General features: G+C 51.2%; 6 protein-coding genes across 6 annotated transcripts; 2 read left to right on the top strand and 4 right to left on the bottom strand.

The window, feature by feature from the left end:
* Positions 1-978: 978 nt before the first annotated feature.
* On the top strand, positions 979-5,979 carry BROUX77_002249 (uncharacterized protein; the record flags this gene model as incomplete). Its single annotated transcript, XM_073746769.1, has 4 exons — positions 979-1,390; positions 1,452-1,890; positions 1,955-5,304; positions 5,366-5,979. 4 exons carry the CDS (start codon positions 979-981, stop codon positions 5,977-5,979), a joined length of 4,815 nt encoding a protein of 1,604 aa, XP_073607331.1.
* Positions 5,980-8,299: 2,320 nt separating this feature from the next.
* BROUX77_002248 (uncharacterized protein) lies at positions 8,300-9,580 on the bottom strand (the record flags this gene model as incomplete). The annotated part of the gene is made up of 1 exon (XM_073746768.1): positions 8,300-9,580. One exon carries the CDS (start codon positions 9,578-9,580, stop codon positions 8,300-8,302), a length of 1,281 nt encoding a protein of 426 aa, XP_073607330.1.
* A 652-nt stretch (positions 9,581-10,232) lies between these two features.
* Positions 10,233-11,054, top strand: BROUX77_002247 (uncharacterized protein; the record flags this gene model as incomplete). The annotated part of the gene is made up of 1 exon (XM_073746766.1): positions 10,233-11,054. One exon carries the CDS (start codon positions 10,233-10,235, stop codon positions 11,052-11,054), a length of 822 nt encoding a protein of 273 aa, XP_073607329.1.
* A 73-nt stretch (positions 11,055-11,127) lies between these two features.
* On the bottom strand, positions 11,128-12,798 carry BROUX77_002246 (uncharacterized protein; the record flags this gene model as incomplete). The annotated part of the gene is made up of 1 exon (XM_073746765.1): positions 11,128-12,798. The coding sequence occupies one exon, from the start codon at positions 12,796-12,798 to the stop codon at positions 11,128-11,130; it is 1,671 nt and encodes a 556-aa protein (XP_073607328.1).
* A 650-nt stretch (positions 12,799-13,448) lies between these two features.
* BROUX77_002245 (uncharacterized protein) lies at positions 13,449-13,911 on the bottom strand (the record flags this gene model as incomplete). Its single annotated transcript, XM_073746764.1, has 2 exons — positions 13,449-13,724; positions 13,801-13,911. The coding sequence occupies 2 exons, from the start codon at positions 13,909-13,911 to the stop codon at positions 13,449-13,451; spliced, it is 387 nt and encodes a 128-aa protein (XP_073607327.1).
* A 562-nt stretch (positions 13,912-14,473) lies between these two features.
* BROUX77_002244 (uncharacterized protein) lies at positions 14,474-16,453 on the bottom strand (the record flags this gene model as incomplete). The annotated part of the gene is made up of 3 exons (XM_073746763.1): positions 14,474-15,825; positions 15,882-15,929; positions 16,399-16,453. The coding sequence occupies 3 exons, from the start codon at positions 16,451-16,453 to the stop codon at positions 14,474-14,476; spliced, it is 1,455 nt and encodes a 484-aa protein (XP_073607326.1).
* Between the last annotated feature and the right edge of the window lie 992 nt (positions 16,454-17,445).

Raw genomic sequence — 17,445 nt, 5'->3', positions numbered from 1 at the left:
CCGCCTCTTCATGATGGCTGACCTTGTCTCTTGTCAGCTATCTAGCCATCCAGCCATTCTCTTACATCAGCGTCCAACGTCACTCTGTACTTTTGTTTGCAACTCACTCGATTTGTGAGATCTATTTGTACAATACGACCTGTGATACTACTCCTAGTCCAGGAACAAGCGCCGCTTGCTGTGGGCCTGCAGCAGACGAAGCGCCCGGCAGTCTTGGTGTGCGTGTTTCCCCTTCCTTCGTCCAGATGCCCCGAAACCCTTCTCAACATTGATGGATACACAGACATCCTCACCCACGTACTTGTACATACAAAACACTTCTGTACAGGCACAACAATATCCTCCTTTGCTGATAGCGTCCTTGACCATCTTCCAACTGACAGTTTTGATTCGCCAGCCACTCATATCCGCCATCTTTCGCCTACTTAGTCAGGCCACCAGACGACAACACGCAACGACGGCTCTGAGCATCTATACCGGGGCGCTTCTGCCATATTGGATCGTGCTTGGTCATACTTGATCTCTGATTCAACAATCCGTTTTCTTGAACTTGCTGCGGCCTTTAACTTTGACCTCATTCATCGCTCGCTTTCCCTTTTTCTTGCGCCTCTTGCAATTGTCCTTGCCCACCCACCGGGAGCCACGGTTTCTTTTACAAACTTGAGAGCTGGGCACAAATATCCTCTCTTTACCCAACCTGTCGGATACACGCAGCTCCGGCATCACAAGTGTAATGATTTGAAGGTAATAATACCTGCCGCGTCCCGTATCTGTACCTGTGCTACTAGGTATTGTTAGCTACTGATCCCAGAGAAGAGAGTACGTGTGTGTACCTTAAAATCTATCGGGACTGCTAACTTGATCTCAAGGATTAGAACTAATCAACTTGGGCAATGATTCCAAGCTGCCGAGACGAAATCAAACAGTTGGTGCTAATGTTTATGCTTCTCTAGCCCCCAGGAACTGCAAACTAGAGCCATGTCAAGACAATCAAGACCGCGCGAGCCCTCCCGGAGCTCACAAAGATCGAAAGGCCGAACAAACGATTTACGAGACTTCGAGACAGTCGGCCATGAGCAACCGATCAAAGACTTTGAGCCCTGCGCGGCCACGTCTTCCATGTTTTTATATGCCCAAGGATCTACAATTATCTGCTGCCGCCACCAGTCATTAGCCATCGAACGACGATTCACGAGACACTCCGAAGCAGTACAGTTGCTTGCTGTAGATAACATCAGCCAGCAAGGATCTGGGAGATTGGTGGCCAGCTATGATGCTGGTCAAACCGCCATCGTCTGGGATCTGGCAACGGGAGAAGAAATTGCCCGCTTTGCTTCGTACGACCACCTAACAACAGCAGCCTGGATGAAGAACGGAAACATTGCCTTTGGTAAGTTGAAGCACCAAAGTCCAAGACATTGTACATCTGGCATTAAACTAACCCGTCCTAGGAAACATCCAGGGCCACGTTATCCAGTTTGAGCCAGGCACTTCCGAGCACTCGTCAACACGAACGCTTTCTCAAATACCCATCACGGCATTGGCTGTAGCCAACGACAGCACCACATTTGCCATTGGCTATCAGAATGGCACTCTGCTTGTAGCCACTCTCGGCGAACGATTCAATGTTCTCCATACTCTGACAACAAACCGAACGCCCTCACCACTTGTCACTTTACAATGGCACTCGTCAACACCACAGCAAAAGTCCATCATGTTGGCCGCCCAGACACGAGATGGCGATCTCCGAGTTTGGAGCGTTCCTAAGTCGACCCATGGCGGGACTCCAATTCCCGTGCGTATTCTGTCCAAGAGCGAGCAGAACTTTACACCCGGGCCCAACTGGATGTCCTGGTCTAAGAATGGCCGTATTATTCAGTACTCCGACAAGTAAGCTCTTGACCATTACTCCCCGCTCAACCGCAATAATCTTGAATCTAACGCCCCTTTCCAGCGAGACACTGTCATGGGATGTCCGGACTCGTCATGTAACCAGAGATCCGATCCCCACTGCCGGAAAGATCCGCGGAATAGCAATCTACGGAGCCGGTGCTAGTCTGTTTACACTTGGCGTTGACAGCACTGTTCAACAGTTTGATCTCAACGCCCCATCAGTTCTAGTTGCCAACATTCAACATCCCGCTCAGTTCTTGCCCCCATCACCGCCCGTTTCAATTGAAGAAGTCGACAAAGGCATGGTGTCGAATACCTCAGAGTCCGAAATGCCATCCAACCCTAGCGATATCATTGAAAGCGAAGAAGACTTGGAAGGGTATGACCTTCGTGAAGCCGCCAAGGGCCGGGGATACAGCGACATGGAGTCTATTGGATTTTCTTCTGCCCAGAGCAGCCAACCCATCATAGATAACCAGTCAAAGACTGTTAGCATTCCCAGAGGGAATAACCGCTCACAGGGTGGAAAATCAGACCACACTTACATTTCTACCGGCTCGCATCTGAAGCATATGAAATCCTCCCAGAAACTATCATCACGGCACTACAACCCGGTGTCAAGAATTCCCGACTTCCAATCTCAGAGCTCCCTCAACACTGCATCAACTCGATCCCGCATGCGACCAGACAGAAGTAGATCAAAGTCGCGAGGCGAAACTCCAAGAGAGCCTGCCAAGTTTGATATCTTCAAGTACACACGGACACGGCTTGATGATGTTCCCTACAGACACCCCCCGATCAATGATAGCGCTTCTCTTACTAACGATGACCTGAGACGACAAATGCTCAACACCATCTTTGGCTGGAACGGCGAAGTCGAGGAGCTGATTCTCGACGAAATGACTCGCCATCCCCAAGGGTCTTCTGTCAGAATAATACTCTCCAAGTGGATTGGCCAAGAGACTAGCGAAGATGAGATCATGGCCAGCGCCGACCTGATGTCTTCGTCTGACTGGATGCTGCTTGCTTTAGGTGGTATAGGAAACCAGCCTTCACAGCAAAAGCTTGGCCGTGCCTACATCACGAAGCTTCTTGAGCAAGGCGACCTCCACGCCGCAGTCACAATCATGTTGGGCATGGGGGACTACATCGATGCAATCGAGGTGTATCATTCCCACAAACACTACATGGAGGCCCTTATTCTGGCTTGTCTGTATATGCCTTCAGTTTGGGAGCGTCAAAGTGCCATTGCTAAAAAATGGGGAGAGTGGGCTGTTCAGCATGGCCACCAAAAGCTGGCTATTCGCTGCTTTACCTGCACTGAGCGGGAGTCGACCGAGCCGTGGGCCTCCCCCTCGGCTATGCAACTCAATTTCCAGCCGCTAGGACCCAACATCTTCAGTCCGCCCCTGTCACCGCCAAGCACCACACAAGGTCCCAGTCGTGGAATCGCCAAAACATCGGCACTAAAGCTAATCACGACCTTTGGAGAGCCCGGCGAGAGGAAGAAGTTCTTTGCTGACGAGGACCTGGACTCGAAGACACCAATTGCCAATGGCAGAGGTTTGAATCCCATCGGCATAGACTACGAAGATGCAGATCCCACCACAGCCATTCTCCGCCCCTCTAACAACAGCGCCTTTGCTACGCCAACTTCCACGTCGATGCGTTCTAATGCTTCTGGTACCAGTGGCTACAGTAGCAAGCGACTGTCTTCAATTGGAGAGCTGTCTGCTGATGCCAAGAGATTAGACCCTGTCAACCGCCATGCTACCCGGACTCAGGCACCTCCCGAACCCGACTCCCAGCGCAACCTTTCTAGTGGCATTAGCCTTGCCCGTGCTGCTACTGCTAGCCCAATGATGATGCATGACAACTATCGCAGATTGACCCACGAACAGCCCTTGCCCTCCCCTGGTGCCAGTCTGAGCCAGAAGATGGAAATGTTGCATAGCCGCAACGCTTCAAGGAACGCTTATCGCGATCAGATTAACCGGTTCCAGCTCAACATTGACACCACCAAGGCCACAAATACATCCGATGACCAGTCTACAACCACTTTTGCCAGATACCACTGGCCGCGCCGCCGCGGTCCAAACTCTGTGAGCTCTGCAACCTCGGCCTCTACATCTCGCAGTACGGCCAAACACGCAGCCAAGTCGAGTCTTGATAGCCATATCTTTAGTCTGGATGCCATCTCTGATAGACGCCAAGCCAACCGCCAGTCAAGCCGTGAAAGAAGAAGAGAGCCGTCCTTGGACCGCGGTAGAACGAGCAGCCGCAACTATCCCGCCAAAAGATCTCCGAGATCGCCTATTCCCATGTCCCCAGAGGATCTTGTTAGTCTAAAGGCTAGCTCTTCGGCCTCCATTGACGTCACTGTGACTACTACCACACCCTCGCACAAAGTTTATGAAAGCTCCAGGGCGTCGAGTCGCAGCAACCGAAACCGTAGCCGCAGCCGCACCGGCAACATGGCCGATAGAGGCATACCCTTGACAATCAACACCATGCAAATTTTGGCGCAGGTTGGCAGCACTCGCCGGGAGATCAAGTCTCCTATTTCCCCAGCTCCCATGTCGTCATCTCTTCAGCCTAATCTGGTCAACTCCGAGGATGAAAAAGACTATCAGATGGCCATGGCCGACCAGGAAAAGTTCCGACGAGCCCGTAGTGCCAGCCGCGGCCCCAGTCGCAAAACGCCCGACTCGTCAAGACAGACTAATACCGAGCAAGTCCGGGTGCTGAGCCCCGACCCAAATGACCGCTCGGTTCTTTCGCGCATGGGTTCTCGGGAGCGTGCAGGAGATTTGCGGATAATCAAGGAGGAGCGCCAGCAGAAAAAAGAGGCAGCAGCACGGGAGCTTGAGGAGCGCCGCAAGGAACTTGTCAACAATACCAAGTTGAATGCCATCCCGCACCCCAATGATTTACCTGTGGCTGAATCTATTCCCCGGCCTAGCACTAGCAATGAGATGGCGGCATCTTATGGACGGGATATTCCCCGTAGCTTCACTGCTGATCCTTACAATGCCCCCAGAACACACCAATCTTCAGGTGTTGGACTTCCCGCTACGCCCAAGGCCATGAGACTTGTCCAGGACTTCAGCCAGCTCAAGGGGTATGCGCCTGTAGCTTCACAGACTTCAACAAAGTTTTTGCAGCCCTTCAGCAGAGACCAGGTAAAGGACTCTTCAGGATCATTGACCTTTATCCGCAACATTGAGGTTGCCCCTGGCCCTGCTACTGCTACTCTGCCAACAGTCTCTATTGCCCAAGAAAGCCTCACACTTTTGCCTTCGACCGTCTACCAACCCCCGAGCAAGGGCATCCCGCGCTGCCAGTCTGCGCCGATTCCCGACGAGCCGTCGTTCCTACATCGCCGGGAAAACAGCCGCCAGCATGAGAGACGTGAGTTTGAATTTTTCTCCGAGCAGCGCAAGACCACATACTAATGCCGACACATCAACAGCGCGAAAGAACTCGCACAGCAGTAGACAGGAATACAACAAGTCGACCCCGCCTGTCGTGCTAAAGGAACTCCAGCACCTTGTCTCTCCCAAGCCTCCCAACAAGACTCTTCCCATGATGACCGAGACTCTATCTCCGCCGCCTCCCCCGCCGCCGCCGCCAATGGGCCACACACCCGCCTCAAGCAGTGCCCTCGCCTCCGGCATGATAGAAATCGTCAAAGAGGACGAACCCGTCCATTCTGCACGCCACAAAGTCCACCACAACGCCCCAGTGACCGTGCCCCCAAGTGACTTCATGGTGCCCGTTCTTTCACCGCCGGTACCGCCACTGCGGGGCCAGACACGCGGCCGTAGCGCTACGGATAGCAGCATTAGCGGGCGGCTGAACAAGGCCACGGAGCGTCTGCGATCGGCAAGCCGCACTAGAAAGGATGCTGGACGAAGAGAAGGCCAAAGCTCGGCCCAGGACGCCCAGGGCCACCCGTCCTATGAGGGCATTATTGCTTCGGCACAGTACCTCCGGGCGACGCCGCCGCAGCAGTCGCAGGCTCTGCCGCTGCCGACAGACTTGGACAGTCTTCCTACGGGGATGAAGAAGAATGAGTTCTTTTGAACTCTGCATGGGATAATGGAGGTTTTATTTGTTTGTGATTTCGATGTTTCGAAAACTAGATTTTTTTGTGTTTAAGTTGCTGTCTCTTGTCAAGAGACATGGTCTTTGTTTTGTTTTTTGGGACCTCAATCGAGGGTTGAGAGGAGTTTTCAAGCTTTAACGACTGGTGTGCATGGTAATATACTTGATATTGCACATACATCTATTTGAATTTTGTCTATTTGAACCCGTGAAGATTTTGATGGAACAGCCAAGTATTGAAATATAAAAGGGCCTATGATGACCAACCCGGATCAGGACTCACAGGCCACACGGCAGACGATGCAAGAAAGCCTGCGCATATGTACAATGCTTGTAGTTGCGAACTATAGTTAGTTACGTGCTAGAAATTCTCGATACGAGTACATCGGATCAGTGACCGGCTGGCCTAGCAGGTCGGCTTAAAAAAAACAATTCAGGGTAGAAGAATATGCATACATAGTTAATCAGTTATTTTCTATACGTAGCCAGTTGCTGTCTAACTATAGGGGTCAAGATAGACTGATAAGCCTAGACAGACTAGTACATATAATATTAACTACTTGTAGTTGACGATGCACATTCCCTTTCACAAGCTATCGAGTCAATAGGGTGAAAGAGACGATCAATGCCGCTTTCCAATAAGAGACTTATTTGGGCTTAGTCGCTTGGCTCATCATTCATGCAAGCTGGGATAAACCAGGCCTTCATAAAGCGCGCGCTTGTCCAGGCTTGGCATAATCAGCGCCGACACTCACCGAGTTCCACTATCGTGATGCGCAGTGACCAATTCGTTACCTGCTCCGACTACCCTGTGGTCCGGTCTTTTGTGGCTTGTAAGCCGACATTGAAAGACACACGGAGCTACTCGCATTCGTTATGTGGGAGTCTTTGGCTGTCATGCCTTGGGAATGACCATGAGCTACCGCACTTATGTCGCCCCATTCAGCTCTGAAGATGCCGTGATATCGAGATGCTATCCAGAGTGTCAACAGTGGTATATAAGATGGAACAGGATTGACCTGGAGCCGTTTATCTCTTCTGTTCTTCATCACTCATTTTAAACTTACCACCTCTCAACAGCAAGCTCTACACACTACGTCCGCCGAACCAAACTCACAGCTTAATCTTTTCTTCTGTTCTCTAACTACATCCCTTCACTCTTTTTTTCTTGATCCAACATGAAATCTACTCTGTTCCTTCTTTCCACCCTCGCCCTGGTCTCTGCCCAGACCAGAGCCTGCGTCGAGCACTACTTCGTCTGCAGCCGCCCCTGTGATAATCGATCCGCCTAAGCTTGCTCCTGGCGAGATTTACATGGTGCCCTACAACGAGGAGCTTCTCGAGAACATCAAGAAGCCTGAAGACTTCCAGTTCCTACCAGATGTCACTGTTCTAGTTGGTAGCCGCGATGGTGCTCAGACGACCATTATTCCTGCATGGTTGTACTTTTCTTCTATCCTCATGGGTTTGGGCATGCCATACAATATTCCACCGTTCACAAAGCTCGACCCCGAAGCCGCCGCTGCTATGAATGTCGCGCCCCAACTTTCGGAGGCTACTTCTATCACCACGTTCACTACTGTCGTCCGCCCTACTGATGAGGCGAAGGACAAGGAGGAATAAAATCTGGTCTAGAGCTCACGAGCGGACCTTGATCCCATGGCTGTCATCTCTTAGTTTGTCATTTGTTGGCTCGCGGATTTCAGGCCGTGTGTCATGTTTTTGCTATAGTTAACTAGACCATTATACGTATAACTAATGCCATTGTTGCTCGAATGCACTACTTGGACTTCATTTGATATGATCTAGATCAACCTGTTCACTCCAACGGCAAAAAGGTGATCAAGTGCAAAAAGTGAACATACAACACCGGGGATTCCCACGTGGTCACCCACCGTAGTACTGATCCGGCGCTCTGTAGGTTAACTAAGGGAGAGCGGACGGGATCCCGTGCTCTCTACAGGCTATGGTCGTATGTGATTGACGGGCCGGCTACGACAGCTTATCACGGATTTCTTGGCACTCTCAGTGCAGCTAAAAGAAACCAATCCGGGTTCGTTTGATCTTGACGATTCCGGTAGACGTAAAATATAGTCATGTCAAGTCTTGGAGTTCTCGGTCTGTGTAACTTGGTAGTTACGATTATGTGAACAGTACTATAACTACAGCATATGATAACCAACTATAAGAGCCTCATCAAAACGACTGCAGTGAAGTGAAAGGCTTTATTAACATGTCTACTTGCGAAGTATTCTCTACATACGACAGGGGACTATAACTAGTACCAAGAAATACATAGTTACGGAGGCCAAGGAACCAAAAACCCAGAACCCAGTTTCGCTTGCTCATCGGCGAGCTCATTGCCAACGATGTCGGAGTGGCCCGGGACCCAAATAGCCTCCACCTCGGGTGGACCGTCGGGCCAGGGCTTTGGTCGCGGCCGCCCAGGGAGCGGTCGGATCCAACTTGTGCAGATCATCTGAGCACGCCTCAGGTGTTGCTCTGAGGTGCCTGGCCTGGCGAAACGCGACGTGAGCCGTCTCACTGCGGCGAGATTGTCGGAGCAGATCCAGACCTTACGGCACTGTGGCTTCTTCCATGAGTCGACCTCTGCCAGCACCTCGGCGTCATGGACCTCGGCGCGGAACGGAACGGGGCAATTGCCCCTGGTTAGGGTACTGCCATCCTGGATGACCACCCAGCCGGCGCCGACCTTGTCATCTCTCAACTTGGATCCATCCGTATAGATCCAGAGATCTGAGGGGTCCGAGGAGCGGACTAGTAGCTGGTGGGCCGCGGCTGCGGCCTCCTTGTCGCCTTGCAGCGGGGGGCGGGTTGTCGGGAGCACTCCCTTGCACCTAGCAGGGAGGCTCGTGGCGATCCTGTGCGGGAGTAGCCTCTTGAGCGTACCCAGCTTGCCACCATCGGTGTCTCCGAACCCTAAGGGGTGGTTTGCCGGGGCTAGAGATGCCCTGATGCCGGCCGAGGCCAGGAGGTGGTCGAGGACGCAGCTCATGGGGGGGAACCCCGATGCCAGGTTGAAGATCGCACATGGCGTCGTGCAATATAAGGGCAGCGCAGCACGTAGTCCCCTCCTGACCGTGCGGTCCAGGATGTGGGCAGCCCCGAGAAGGCCCCGGGAAGGCTTGGTTGGCGAGGGGCCAGGGCGCCACCACGTGGCCGCCGCGTATGTCAGTTTCATGACCACGCAGGCGCGGACGGCCGTGAGAGCCCCCCTAATCGGCGCGCCCTTCCAACAACCGGACAGGATCTGGATGCCTCGGATCACGGGCGCCGTCCTCTGGGCTACGTCGCGGATGTGCGGCAGGAACGACAGGTTGCGGGACCACAACACGCCCAGCCAGCGCAGAGTCCCGCGAGGGTCCACCGGTTGGAGTGTGGAACCGTCCGGGAGACGCGCGCTCGGGTTTAGGCCGTGGCGCTTGCGCGTCACGTGCAGGAGGTCAGACTTGGCGAGGTCTAGCGCCATGCCGTTCTCTGTGCACCAACTGTTCACCAGTTCCAACGAGCGAGAAAGGGCGGTGCAATTCTCCTCCAAGGACAAGCTAGAGTGGACCATAAGCTACGCTGTCGTGATCGCAACTCGAACTAACGCGATTTCGACGATGAAGAGCGAAAAAAAAAAAAAAACCAAAAAAAATGATATATATACATATCAAAAAAAGAGAGTCGACATTTCCATCCTGATCCAGCCCACCAAGCCCCCCGCGATCGTAATCCAACCCGCCACGCGACGGTGGGAATTTCTCTGCGAAGTGAAGCCTTCCTGAAGTGTGACCCCCGATTGCTTAGAGCCGAGTCAGCGTCGCTGGTTTCCCAAGCGAGTGATCGGAATCTACCGCGGCATTCGGGCTGGGCGTCAGCGAGAGGGAGCTCACGGATATGGTGGAAACCAGAACAGGAAATTATGAGATGCCTTCGTCCAATGTGACCATTACAGCCGAAAGTAAGGCTTGCTACTAATCTTTATAAGGCATGCTTTGTACTCTCTGCCAGCTGCTCCCAGCTGCCAAAGACACTCTGATCTCCGCTTTTTAGATGAGTCCTAGCACAGAATCGTGCAGCAATTAGGGCCAAGGAGTATCACACAACATCGTGTTCTTAGTAGCGATCATACCATATTCGAGTTAAAGTTCTCGTTGGGATTGTGTGCATTTATTGTAACTAAGCGTTCATATCACGGGTTCTTCTTCGCAGCCATCACAATGCAAATGCTTGCAACTACGCCATATCTTACTAAACGATGTCCATCGTCAAGCACCGTTGAATACACCGTGTCTAACCGTCCACGACCGTCTTTCTCCCAAAATCTTAAAGCTAGCGCTCTCGTGCTTGTGCGCGCTCTCGTAATCACAGGCGCCAGTCTTGTGCTATGGGGGAAATGGAACCAAGCAGCGTGCACCACATTGCTCTTCCCATTCACTTTCAATCGGTCCGGGTCCGCAGCGCTCTATTCGTCTGCTACAACGACTTCGCTCATCACTCAGCTCATGAGTGCCCAGAACGGCGCTACAGCCCTTCTGGTCGGGCTCGCTGGTGGCAGCGCTGCATCGCGCAGCTGCGCTGACCTGCCTGTCTTTGCTGACTGGCCCCTGGTGCAGCAGACTGTGCGCGCGTTGCCACTCGGCGCGCGGCTCCATGGCATAGTATCGCGTGCGCCGTTGGTTGTGGTGACGCTGGTGTGCGTGTCTGCCGTGTACGTGTCACTTTTACGTGTGCACACGGCAGAGTCGCTGTTGGTGTTGCGTGGGCTGGGCATTCAGACAAGTAGCGTAGCGACAGGGTCATTACTATACGCGCCAGCGTCGACGCGCTTTATTCCGACAGAGAAGATCCAGGATGTTTTGGTCAACGAAGGCTTTCTCGGCTTCGAGGTGCGCTTCTATTTGTTGATTGTGGTAGATGGGGAAGATGACGTTGTGGTGGTGTTTCCCAAGTTGCTACCAGGCAAGGACGTGGTCACGACAGTGTGGAGGGGGGTAAAAGCGTGCCTTCACGAGGGGCCAGCAGACGGCATGAAGACGCGGGAGTAATAGAAGAAAACAAACTTAATGAAATTCACAATCGTTACACTATCTGTTTTTGTATAAATATTGCCTCTCCCTTCTACTCTGCCTCTCGGTACCCTTTTTTAAGACGCATCTCTTTAGCATCCGCATACCCGTTCTTGCGCGCATAAGCATCATTGGCCTCATCTACAGGCACTCCCTTCTTCAACTTAGCCAGTGGAATGTACGTCTTGGGCCCAAAGAAGCCCGAGTTTCCACCCTCGAAGATTCTCGGTGGTAGCACCTTGTCACCCAGAATCGCCTGCGCCTGTTCCTTGCTCTCCAGTATCTTTGGGGTCTGACCCTGCTTAGCCACCATCAGAAGCAGCTGAGCAGCCAAAATCTCGTCCATCTTCTTACCACGCCATTCGCTCCACAGCGCCTCAATGTTGCCGTTGCGCGAGAATCCCAGCGCCGATTGCTCATCGACATCGGCCCACACCCATGGCACAGCGTCTTTGCGTTCCGCATCCCCCTCAGTGGGAAAAATGCAATCCCAAAGAACGAGGGGCACGTCGTCGGCCATGGGGTACGCTGGCCGCGCAGGTGTCTTTTCTACATCCAACATGTCTGTGATGACAGATGGGTCCTCAAGACCCTGGCCAACTAAGAAGAGCACGTACACCATGCAGCGGATTTGGTGCCATAAAAAGGCACTTCCCTTGACACTGAAGTAATAAACCTTGGTTCCCTGGGCGTTTAGATCCAAACTCTGGGTCTTGAGTGGACCCGCCACTGGCCTCAGTGTTTCGCTCTGCAGATAGAGAGCTAGGTCTGTACTAGCCTCTGGTACCTCAACCACATCAACCTCAAACATGGTGCGCTCGTAGTTTGTGCGCAGCTTGCTAGGATCGGCCTTGCAGAAATTGCGGAAATCATGACGTCCCTCGAATCGTTTCGCTGCGTCACGCATGCGTTCAATGTCGAGCCAGCCGTTGCTCGACTGGCTGTGCTGTAGCGGCGCCGGAATTGGCGCATAGGCAGGCTGCGTAAAGAAATAGCGGTACTGGCGCTCACGGCACGAGAACCGAGCGATGAAGTCGGAGGGTGGATCAGGATACCAGGCCAGAATGCGGATGTCTGGCGGCAGCACGCGATTGAGCACAGAGCAGTAGCGAATTTCGTCCCGGATTGGATCCCATGCTTTCTGTGCTGGCTTTTCTGTCGTGCCATCAATGTCCATGGCTTCTGTCTCGACGGCCTTGGTAAGGGGTCGGTTGCTCCGTACTCTGAGAGTAACCACCTGGCCGAAAGCGCTGACACCTCGGTCTGTGCGACCACATTTGCTGTACTCGCAGCAGTCGAAATCTACCGCATTTACATCCTTGGGATAGATTAGACGTGTGCGTGTGAGAGCCTTCCATAGCTCATCCTCAATGGTAGCTAATTCCTGGGATTTTTGGTACTCAAAGCCACCATAACGCTTTCCCTGGTACGCAAACTTCAGGGCAATGTAACGGGAACTGTACTTTGAAGGGTCGATATCCTTCACGATCTTTGCTTTTTTAGCGGGCTTCTCCTCGCCGCCAATCGCTCCGTCGGTAGACCCCGTTTCAGCCTTGTTCTTTTTCTTCTTGGTCGGGCCCTCGGGCTGGGCTAGGCTTGGTAGCGGCGGCAGTGGCAGCTGATTCTTGTGCAGCTCAGCTTCAAGAGATTTAATGTGTGCCAAAAGGCTCTCGCGCGTCCACTTTGCGTAGGGCGAATCGGAGCGGGGGGGCTTGGCGTCCATCGCAGCACCAACCGAAAAGGCTCTCGGAAAGTAAGCGGGGCAGCGCAGCGCAGCAGAGATAATGTGCGTGTAAGTAAGGGTCTGCCGTGTTGCTTTGACTGTTACAATCGACACCCTGCTGAGAAGGAGCATGTGAGATGGCGGAAAAAGAGACAATTACAAGGTCCAATCTCGATGAGGTCAACTGTTAGAGGTCATGATATCAGAGTTTGATTGTGGTACAAAAAGCCGAAGGATCGGGACTTGCTTTGAACCCCACCAAAAGATTTTCTCTGGGCCAAGACAGAATAAAACAAGCTACCCAGTGCTGAAGAAGAAATTGGCAGTTCCAGCTCAAGACAAGTCGTATCATGTATGTAAAAGGTTTATTCATATAGTTGTAGTTATATCTTTCAATTTTTGCATTGCTTTTCTTTTGCCCTTTCTGATTGTCGCAAGTCCTTCACTCTTGGTGAAGCTGCTCATTAGGGTTGGACATTACTCTCACGAGGTTGTGTAACCCAATATGAAGTCTTAGGGCTCTAAAGAGCATGGACTTTGATTCTTCATTCAGTCCATAGTTTCGCAATGATTCAAAATAGCTGAAGAGAATGCGGCCACCATTAATATGCAATTATATTTTTTTTTCCCTATCCACAGATGCCTTCATTTTACGCCAACTTCACAGCCTCCTTTGTAGGTCCCATTACTTCTAAGATCACCTCCAGCATTTGTTCTCCTTGTTCTGCAGTAAAGCGGTTCTCCATGTCCTCCACCACAGCACTTAGTAACGGCAGCGATGTTGGCTTGATGTTGAGAATCATGACCATCTCTGCCTTAGTTAGATCATAGGGGCGCAGGCCCTCAACCAGCGAGCCGATTGTGCCTGCGTCATAAGTCACGGGGCTTTGCAGAGGGTTGGGGTGCGTGTCTAAGTATGTCATCAACTGCATTCACGATTGATGAGATTAGCAGCGGCGAGAGAAAATGCGAGCGAGTTGGAGAGACGGGATATGAACATACCTCACGCACTACGGTCTCTAGATTCGGAGGCCCCCGGCGCGTCTTCTCAGAGAGATGCTTCCACACCTCATAGTTGCTAAGAACCGCAGACTGTGCTTCAAGTACCTTCATAGTAGGCTATTATGCGATGAAATGATATGAAATGGTGGGAAGAAATTTGAAGTATGCAGAAGAATCAATATTTTTGTGCTTCTGAGAGACTGTAAATTTGAGCAGAGTTTTAATGGTTGGCAGCGAGGGAAATCTTTGCTCTCAAAAGAAAACAAAAAAAAAAGAGAGAGAAAGAAGAGAAGTGTTATGGAAGCCTAGACAGACCAACCTTCACTTGGACCAAAGTCTTCCTCGCATTTTCATGGATCGCCTTCATGTTTGATTTGATGTTGCAACAGAAAAAGACGACGGAAATCTACCGATAACTAACCGACTCACAACGACAACGAATCCTATATAGCTAACCCTAGCTTAGATGAAGTTCTAACCTACCACAAGAAGAATGACGTAGATCAACGCCATCATCATGAAAATCCGGCTTCATTGATATACATGTTTAACGTGATGTAGGGATATTAAGAAGATATAATAGCAACGATGCGATGAAGGCCCCTTTCAGCATTGATTTCTGCCCTTGATGATACTATAGTTACTATACTCGTCATAGCTAACATGCTTCTAACTACCGCATGAACTCCAAACACACCTGCTTGATAATCTCTTGACCACCCAAAGCCGCCACTAGCTCAGCAATACTAGCCTTGAGACCGGGGAACTCATCAAAGCTCTTCGTTCTCCAGTATGAGATGTCGCCAGTGTGGATTGTGTGTCCGCTGCTGCGAATACGGAGTGGTATCTTATCCAGATTAACGTTTCGCATGCCGTCAATGGTGGGAATACCTGGCATCCTAGTGTTGAGTAGAAAAATGTTCTGTGGACGGTGAGGTCGTTTCTTGCTTTTTTCGGAATCATTGCCACTACTTGGATGGTCATCACCATCTGTGTTATCTTCATCGTCATCGCTCGTCATGTAAACATCCTCGTCGTCTTCGCAGTCCTCGTCGTTGTCATTTTCACCAGTGTCATTTTGAAAGACAAAAGTGCTGTTGTCAACTCCAGCGTGAAGGTTATCTTGCCACTGCTTATGTGCAGCCTTTAGATCGCAGTATGGTCTGTCTAACAGGCTAAGAATCGCTTTGTCCACTTCGATATACTCGTACACAGAGGGATCCAATATGTACTGAGGTGAAAAGTCCATCTTGTACTTCATCTTGGAGCTGGAGTGGATATAAAATCCAGCATACCACCACTTGTACCCACGTTCAATAGCCAAGGAAATCTCCATCATGGCGCTCAGCTTTCCGGGGCTAAACTTGAATAATGACTCGTCGTACATGAAGTAGACGGAGCTGACGCAGTGTGGCAGTAAATCCAGTATTCCCACAGCGACAAGCCTGCCATCAATCCGGTAGCACTGGTGAAAGGATCCAATGTCGCGTTCTGTTCCATCTTTGGTTTCAAACTTTCCGCGACGAAGTGGTGAGTTGCAAAGAAACCTCGAAAATCCGCGTTTGGTGATACTCTCTTCTTCTTCTTTGTGTACGGTCCTCTGGTAATGCTGATAAAGTGCGAACTTTTCATCCGTGTAACTGTCATCTTCGAGGGTTACGGTGAACTTGTGAGCAGGTTTTGGTGGTGACTTGAGGTTGCAATACTCGGCTTCGTGTACACGAGATATGAGGTCAAAATGTGTATCGCGCCGGCGAGCTTCTTCTCGACTAAGTGGATACAACCGAGCTGCTGCTTTAATGTACTCATCACCAATAATGTGTTTGTTGAACTTGTTTAAGGCTTGTCTCTGGTTTCGAGTTGGCTTGTAGGAGGTTGAATCAAGGCGAACCGTGTAGTGCGGACAACAAGATCTATGAGGGTCTGGGCGGTACAACAAAGATCCCGACCTCCTCCATGATCGATCAGCTATTTCTTGGTAGAACTCGGGGCTCATGGAGCTAGTTTGTGCGTAGTACGAATAACCTTGACGTCACTGTCAGCTAACTTTTATCAAGTTTCTGGTCATGACTGTAGCTTACTTGAATGTGTGGTCTTACAATAGCCACATACTGCAGATGTGGTGTATCCTAGAACAAGAAGAATGTTAGTAACTTTGGCCAACGAGTTTATGCGATCACTTGATATTGTGAGCGAAGTATAGTGCCAAGTAAGCCTGGTGAAGATGAGGCTATTATTGGTGACTGGCCATAAATGATAGTGCCGCAAGAGCCACATCAAGAAAGACTCCAGTACTACTATAGCCTGAGGGGCCGGAGTTGGTCTTATAACCTTGACACAGCCGTAAAGCTGGGACAGAGCAGGTGTGACAATAGCTAGCCCAAGCACGACTGCCACAATAACAGAGGCCTAGAAAAGGGACATAGTCCACTACGGCAGCATACTCTTGAGAAAGAATGAATCCCACTTGAGGCAAGAGAAGAGGCATAAGGTCACAAGAAAGCTAAGCGGCCAATGAGCGGGGCATATCCGGGAGAGGGGTGGAGGAAAGTTCAACAACAGAACAAAAAACAGGCAATGCATGCATGTGTAACTTGCCTATGGGAGTGAGATAGTTGAAGGTTGATGAGTAAACGGGGGTTTCGTCGTTCATTGTGTGCAGGCGGCTGGATGGGCATAACAAGAAAAGAACGATATGACGCAACAGGAGAGAAAGTGAGATGGGTCTGACGATGGCTCGAATAACCCGATGGAAATGGGGAGGCAAGGCAGTGCGTGTGTGGGAAAGCAGCACGGCCGACTCTCAACTCTCGGCTCTCGATCCAGTGGGGATGCAGTTCTGTGATCACGTCACTGAGAGCCTTGTTTTTCTAGCGATATGTTGATTTGCAGATAAAAACAGCGATCCCACAGCAGAAAAGCAGGTTAGAAGGGTGCGCGGCATAAGAAATGACGTGAATGGAAGTAGGCAGACCAAGAACCAAGCTCGCAACGTGGTTGGAGGCACGGCGATAGCAAGGCGCGTTGAGACGGTTCTGAATGGGCTCGCTTGCCAGCAGAAATGCCAATGAGAAAAGGGCGGATGGGTAGAAGGGCAGGGGCAACAGAGCAAGACGCTGGCGGGAGGCCAAAAATCGAGCAAAGGGGCGTGATAGCGATCGCAGCGGAGGGGCTGCCGTGAGTGCGCCCAACAGAAGAGAGCAAATAGTGCCACAAATCACAAAGCAGCCGTGCAGGCAATAGCTAATACATAGCGGGCAACGACTCGTGAAACAAAGAGCTCTTTCTTGTCGCCAGGCTTCTTTGAGCTATGTATAGAAGCTAGAGGCCTACATGTAGAGGCCTACAAGTAAAGGCCGACAAGTAAAGGCCTACAGGTGGGTGCTAGAGCAAGCGGGGGTTAGGCCGCTTGGGATTTTGGCGAGGGAGCACTTTGTGTGGCGTGCTGGGTATATAGATACTTTTGGCCACCTGCCACTTGTTGACGGGTCTTGAAGAAGGCATTCTGGGGGAGGGGGGCAATGGGCTGCTCTGGCTCTCCATCATTATACACGGACAAGCTGCCAAATTAACACTTGTACGTAGTGATAGTTGAAGTGTGTGTATGCATGTAGATAGATGATAGACAGTGGATAGGTGAATAGA

The sequence above is a fragment of the Berkeleyomyces rouxiae genome, assembly GCF_048999995.1.
Source record: "Berkeleyomyces rouxiae strain 22BRR77 chromosome Unknown BrBRR77_ptg000002l, whole genome shotgun sequence".
Classification (NCBI taxonomy): domain Eukaryota; kingdom Fungi; phylum Ascomycota; class Sordariomycetes; order Microascales; family Ceratocystidaceae; genus Berkeleyomyces; species Berkeleyomyces rouxiae.
The sequence above is the reverse complement of the archived record's forward strand: the minus strand, read 5'-3'. Positions and strand labels throughout refer to the sequence as shown.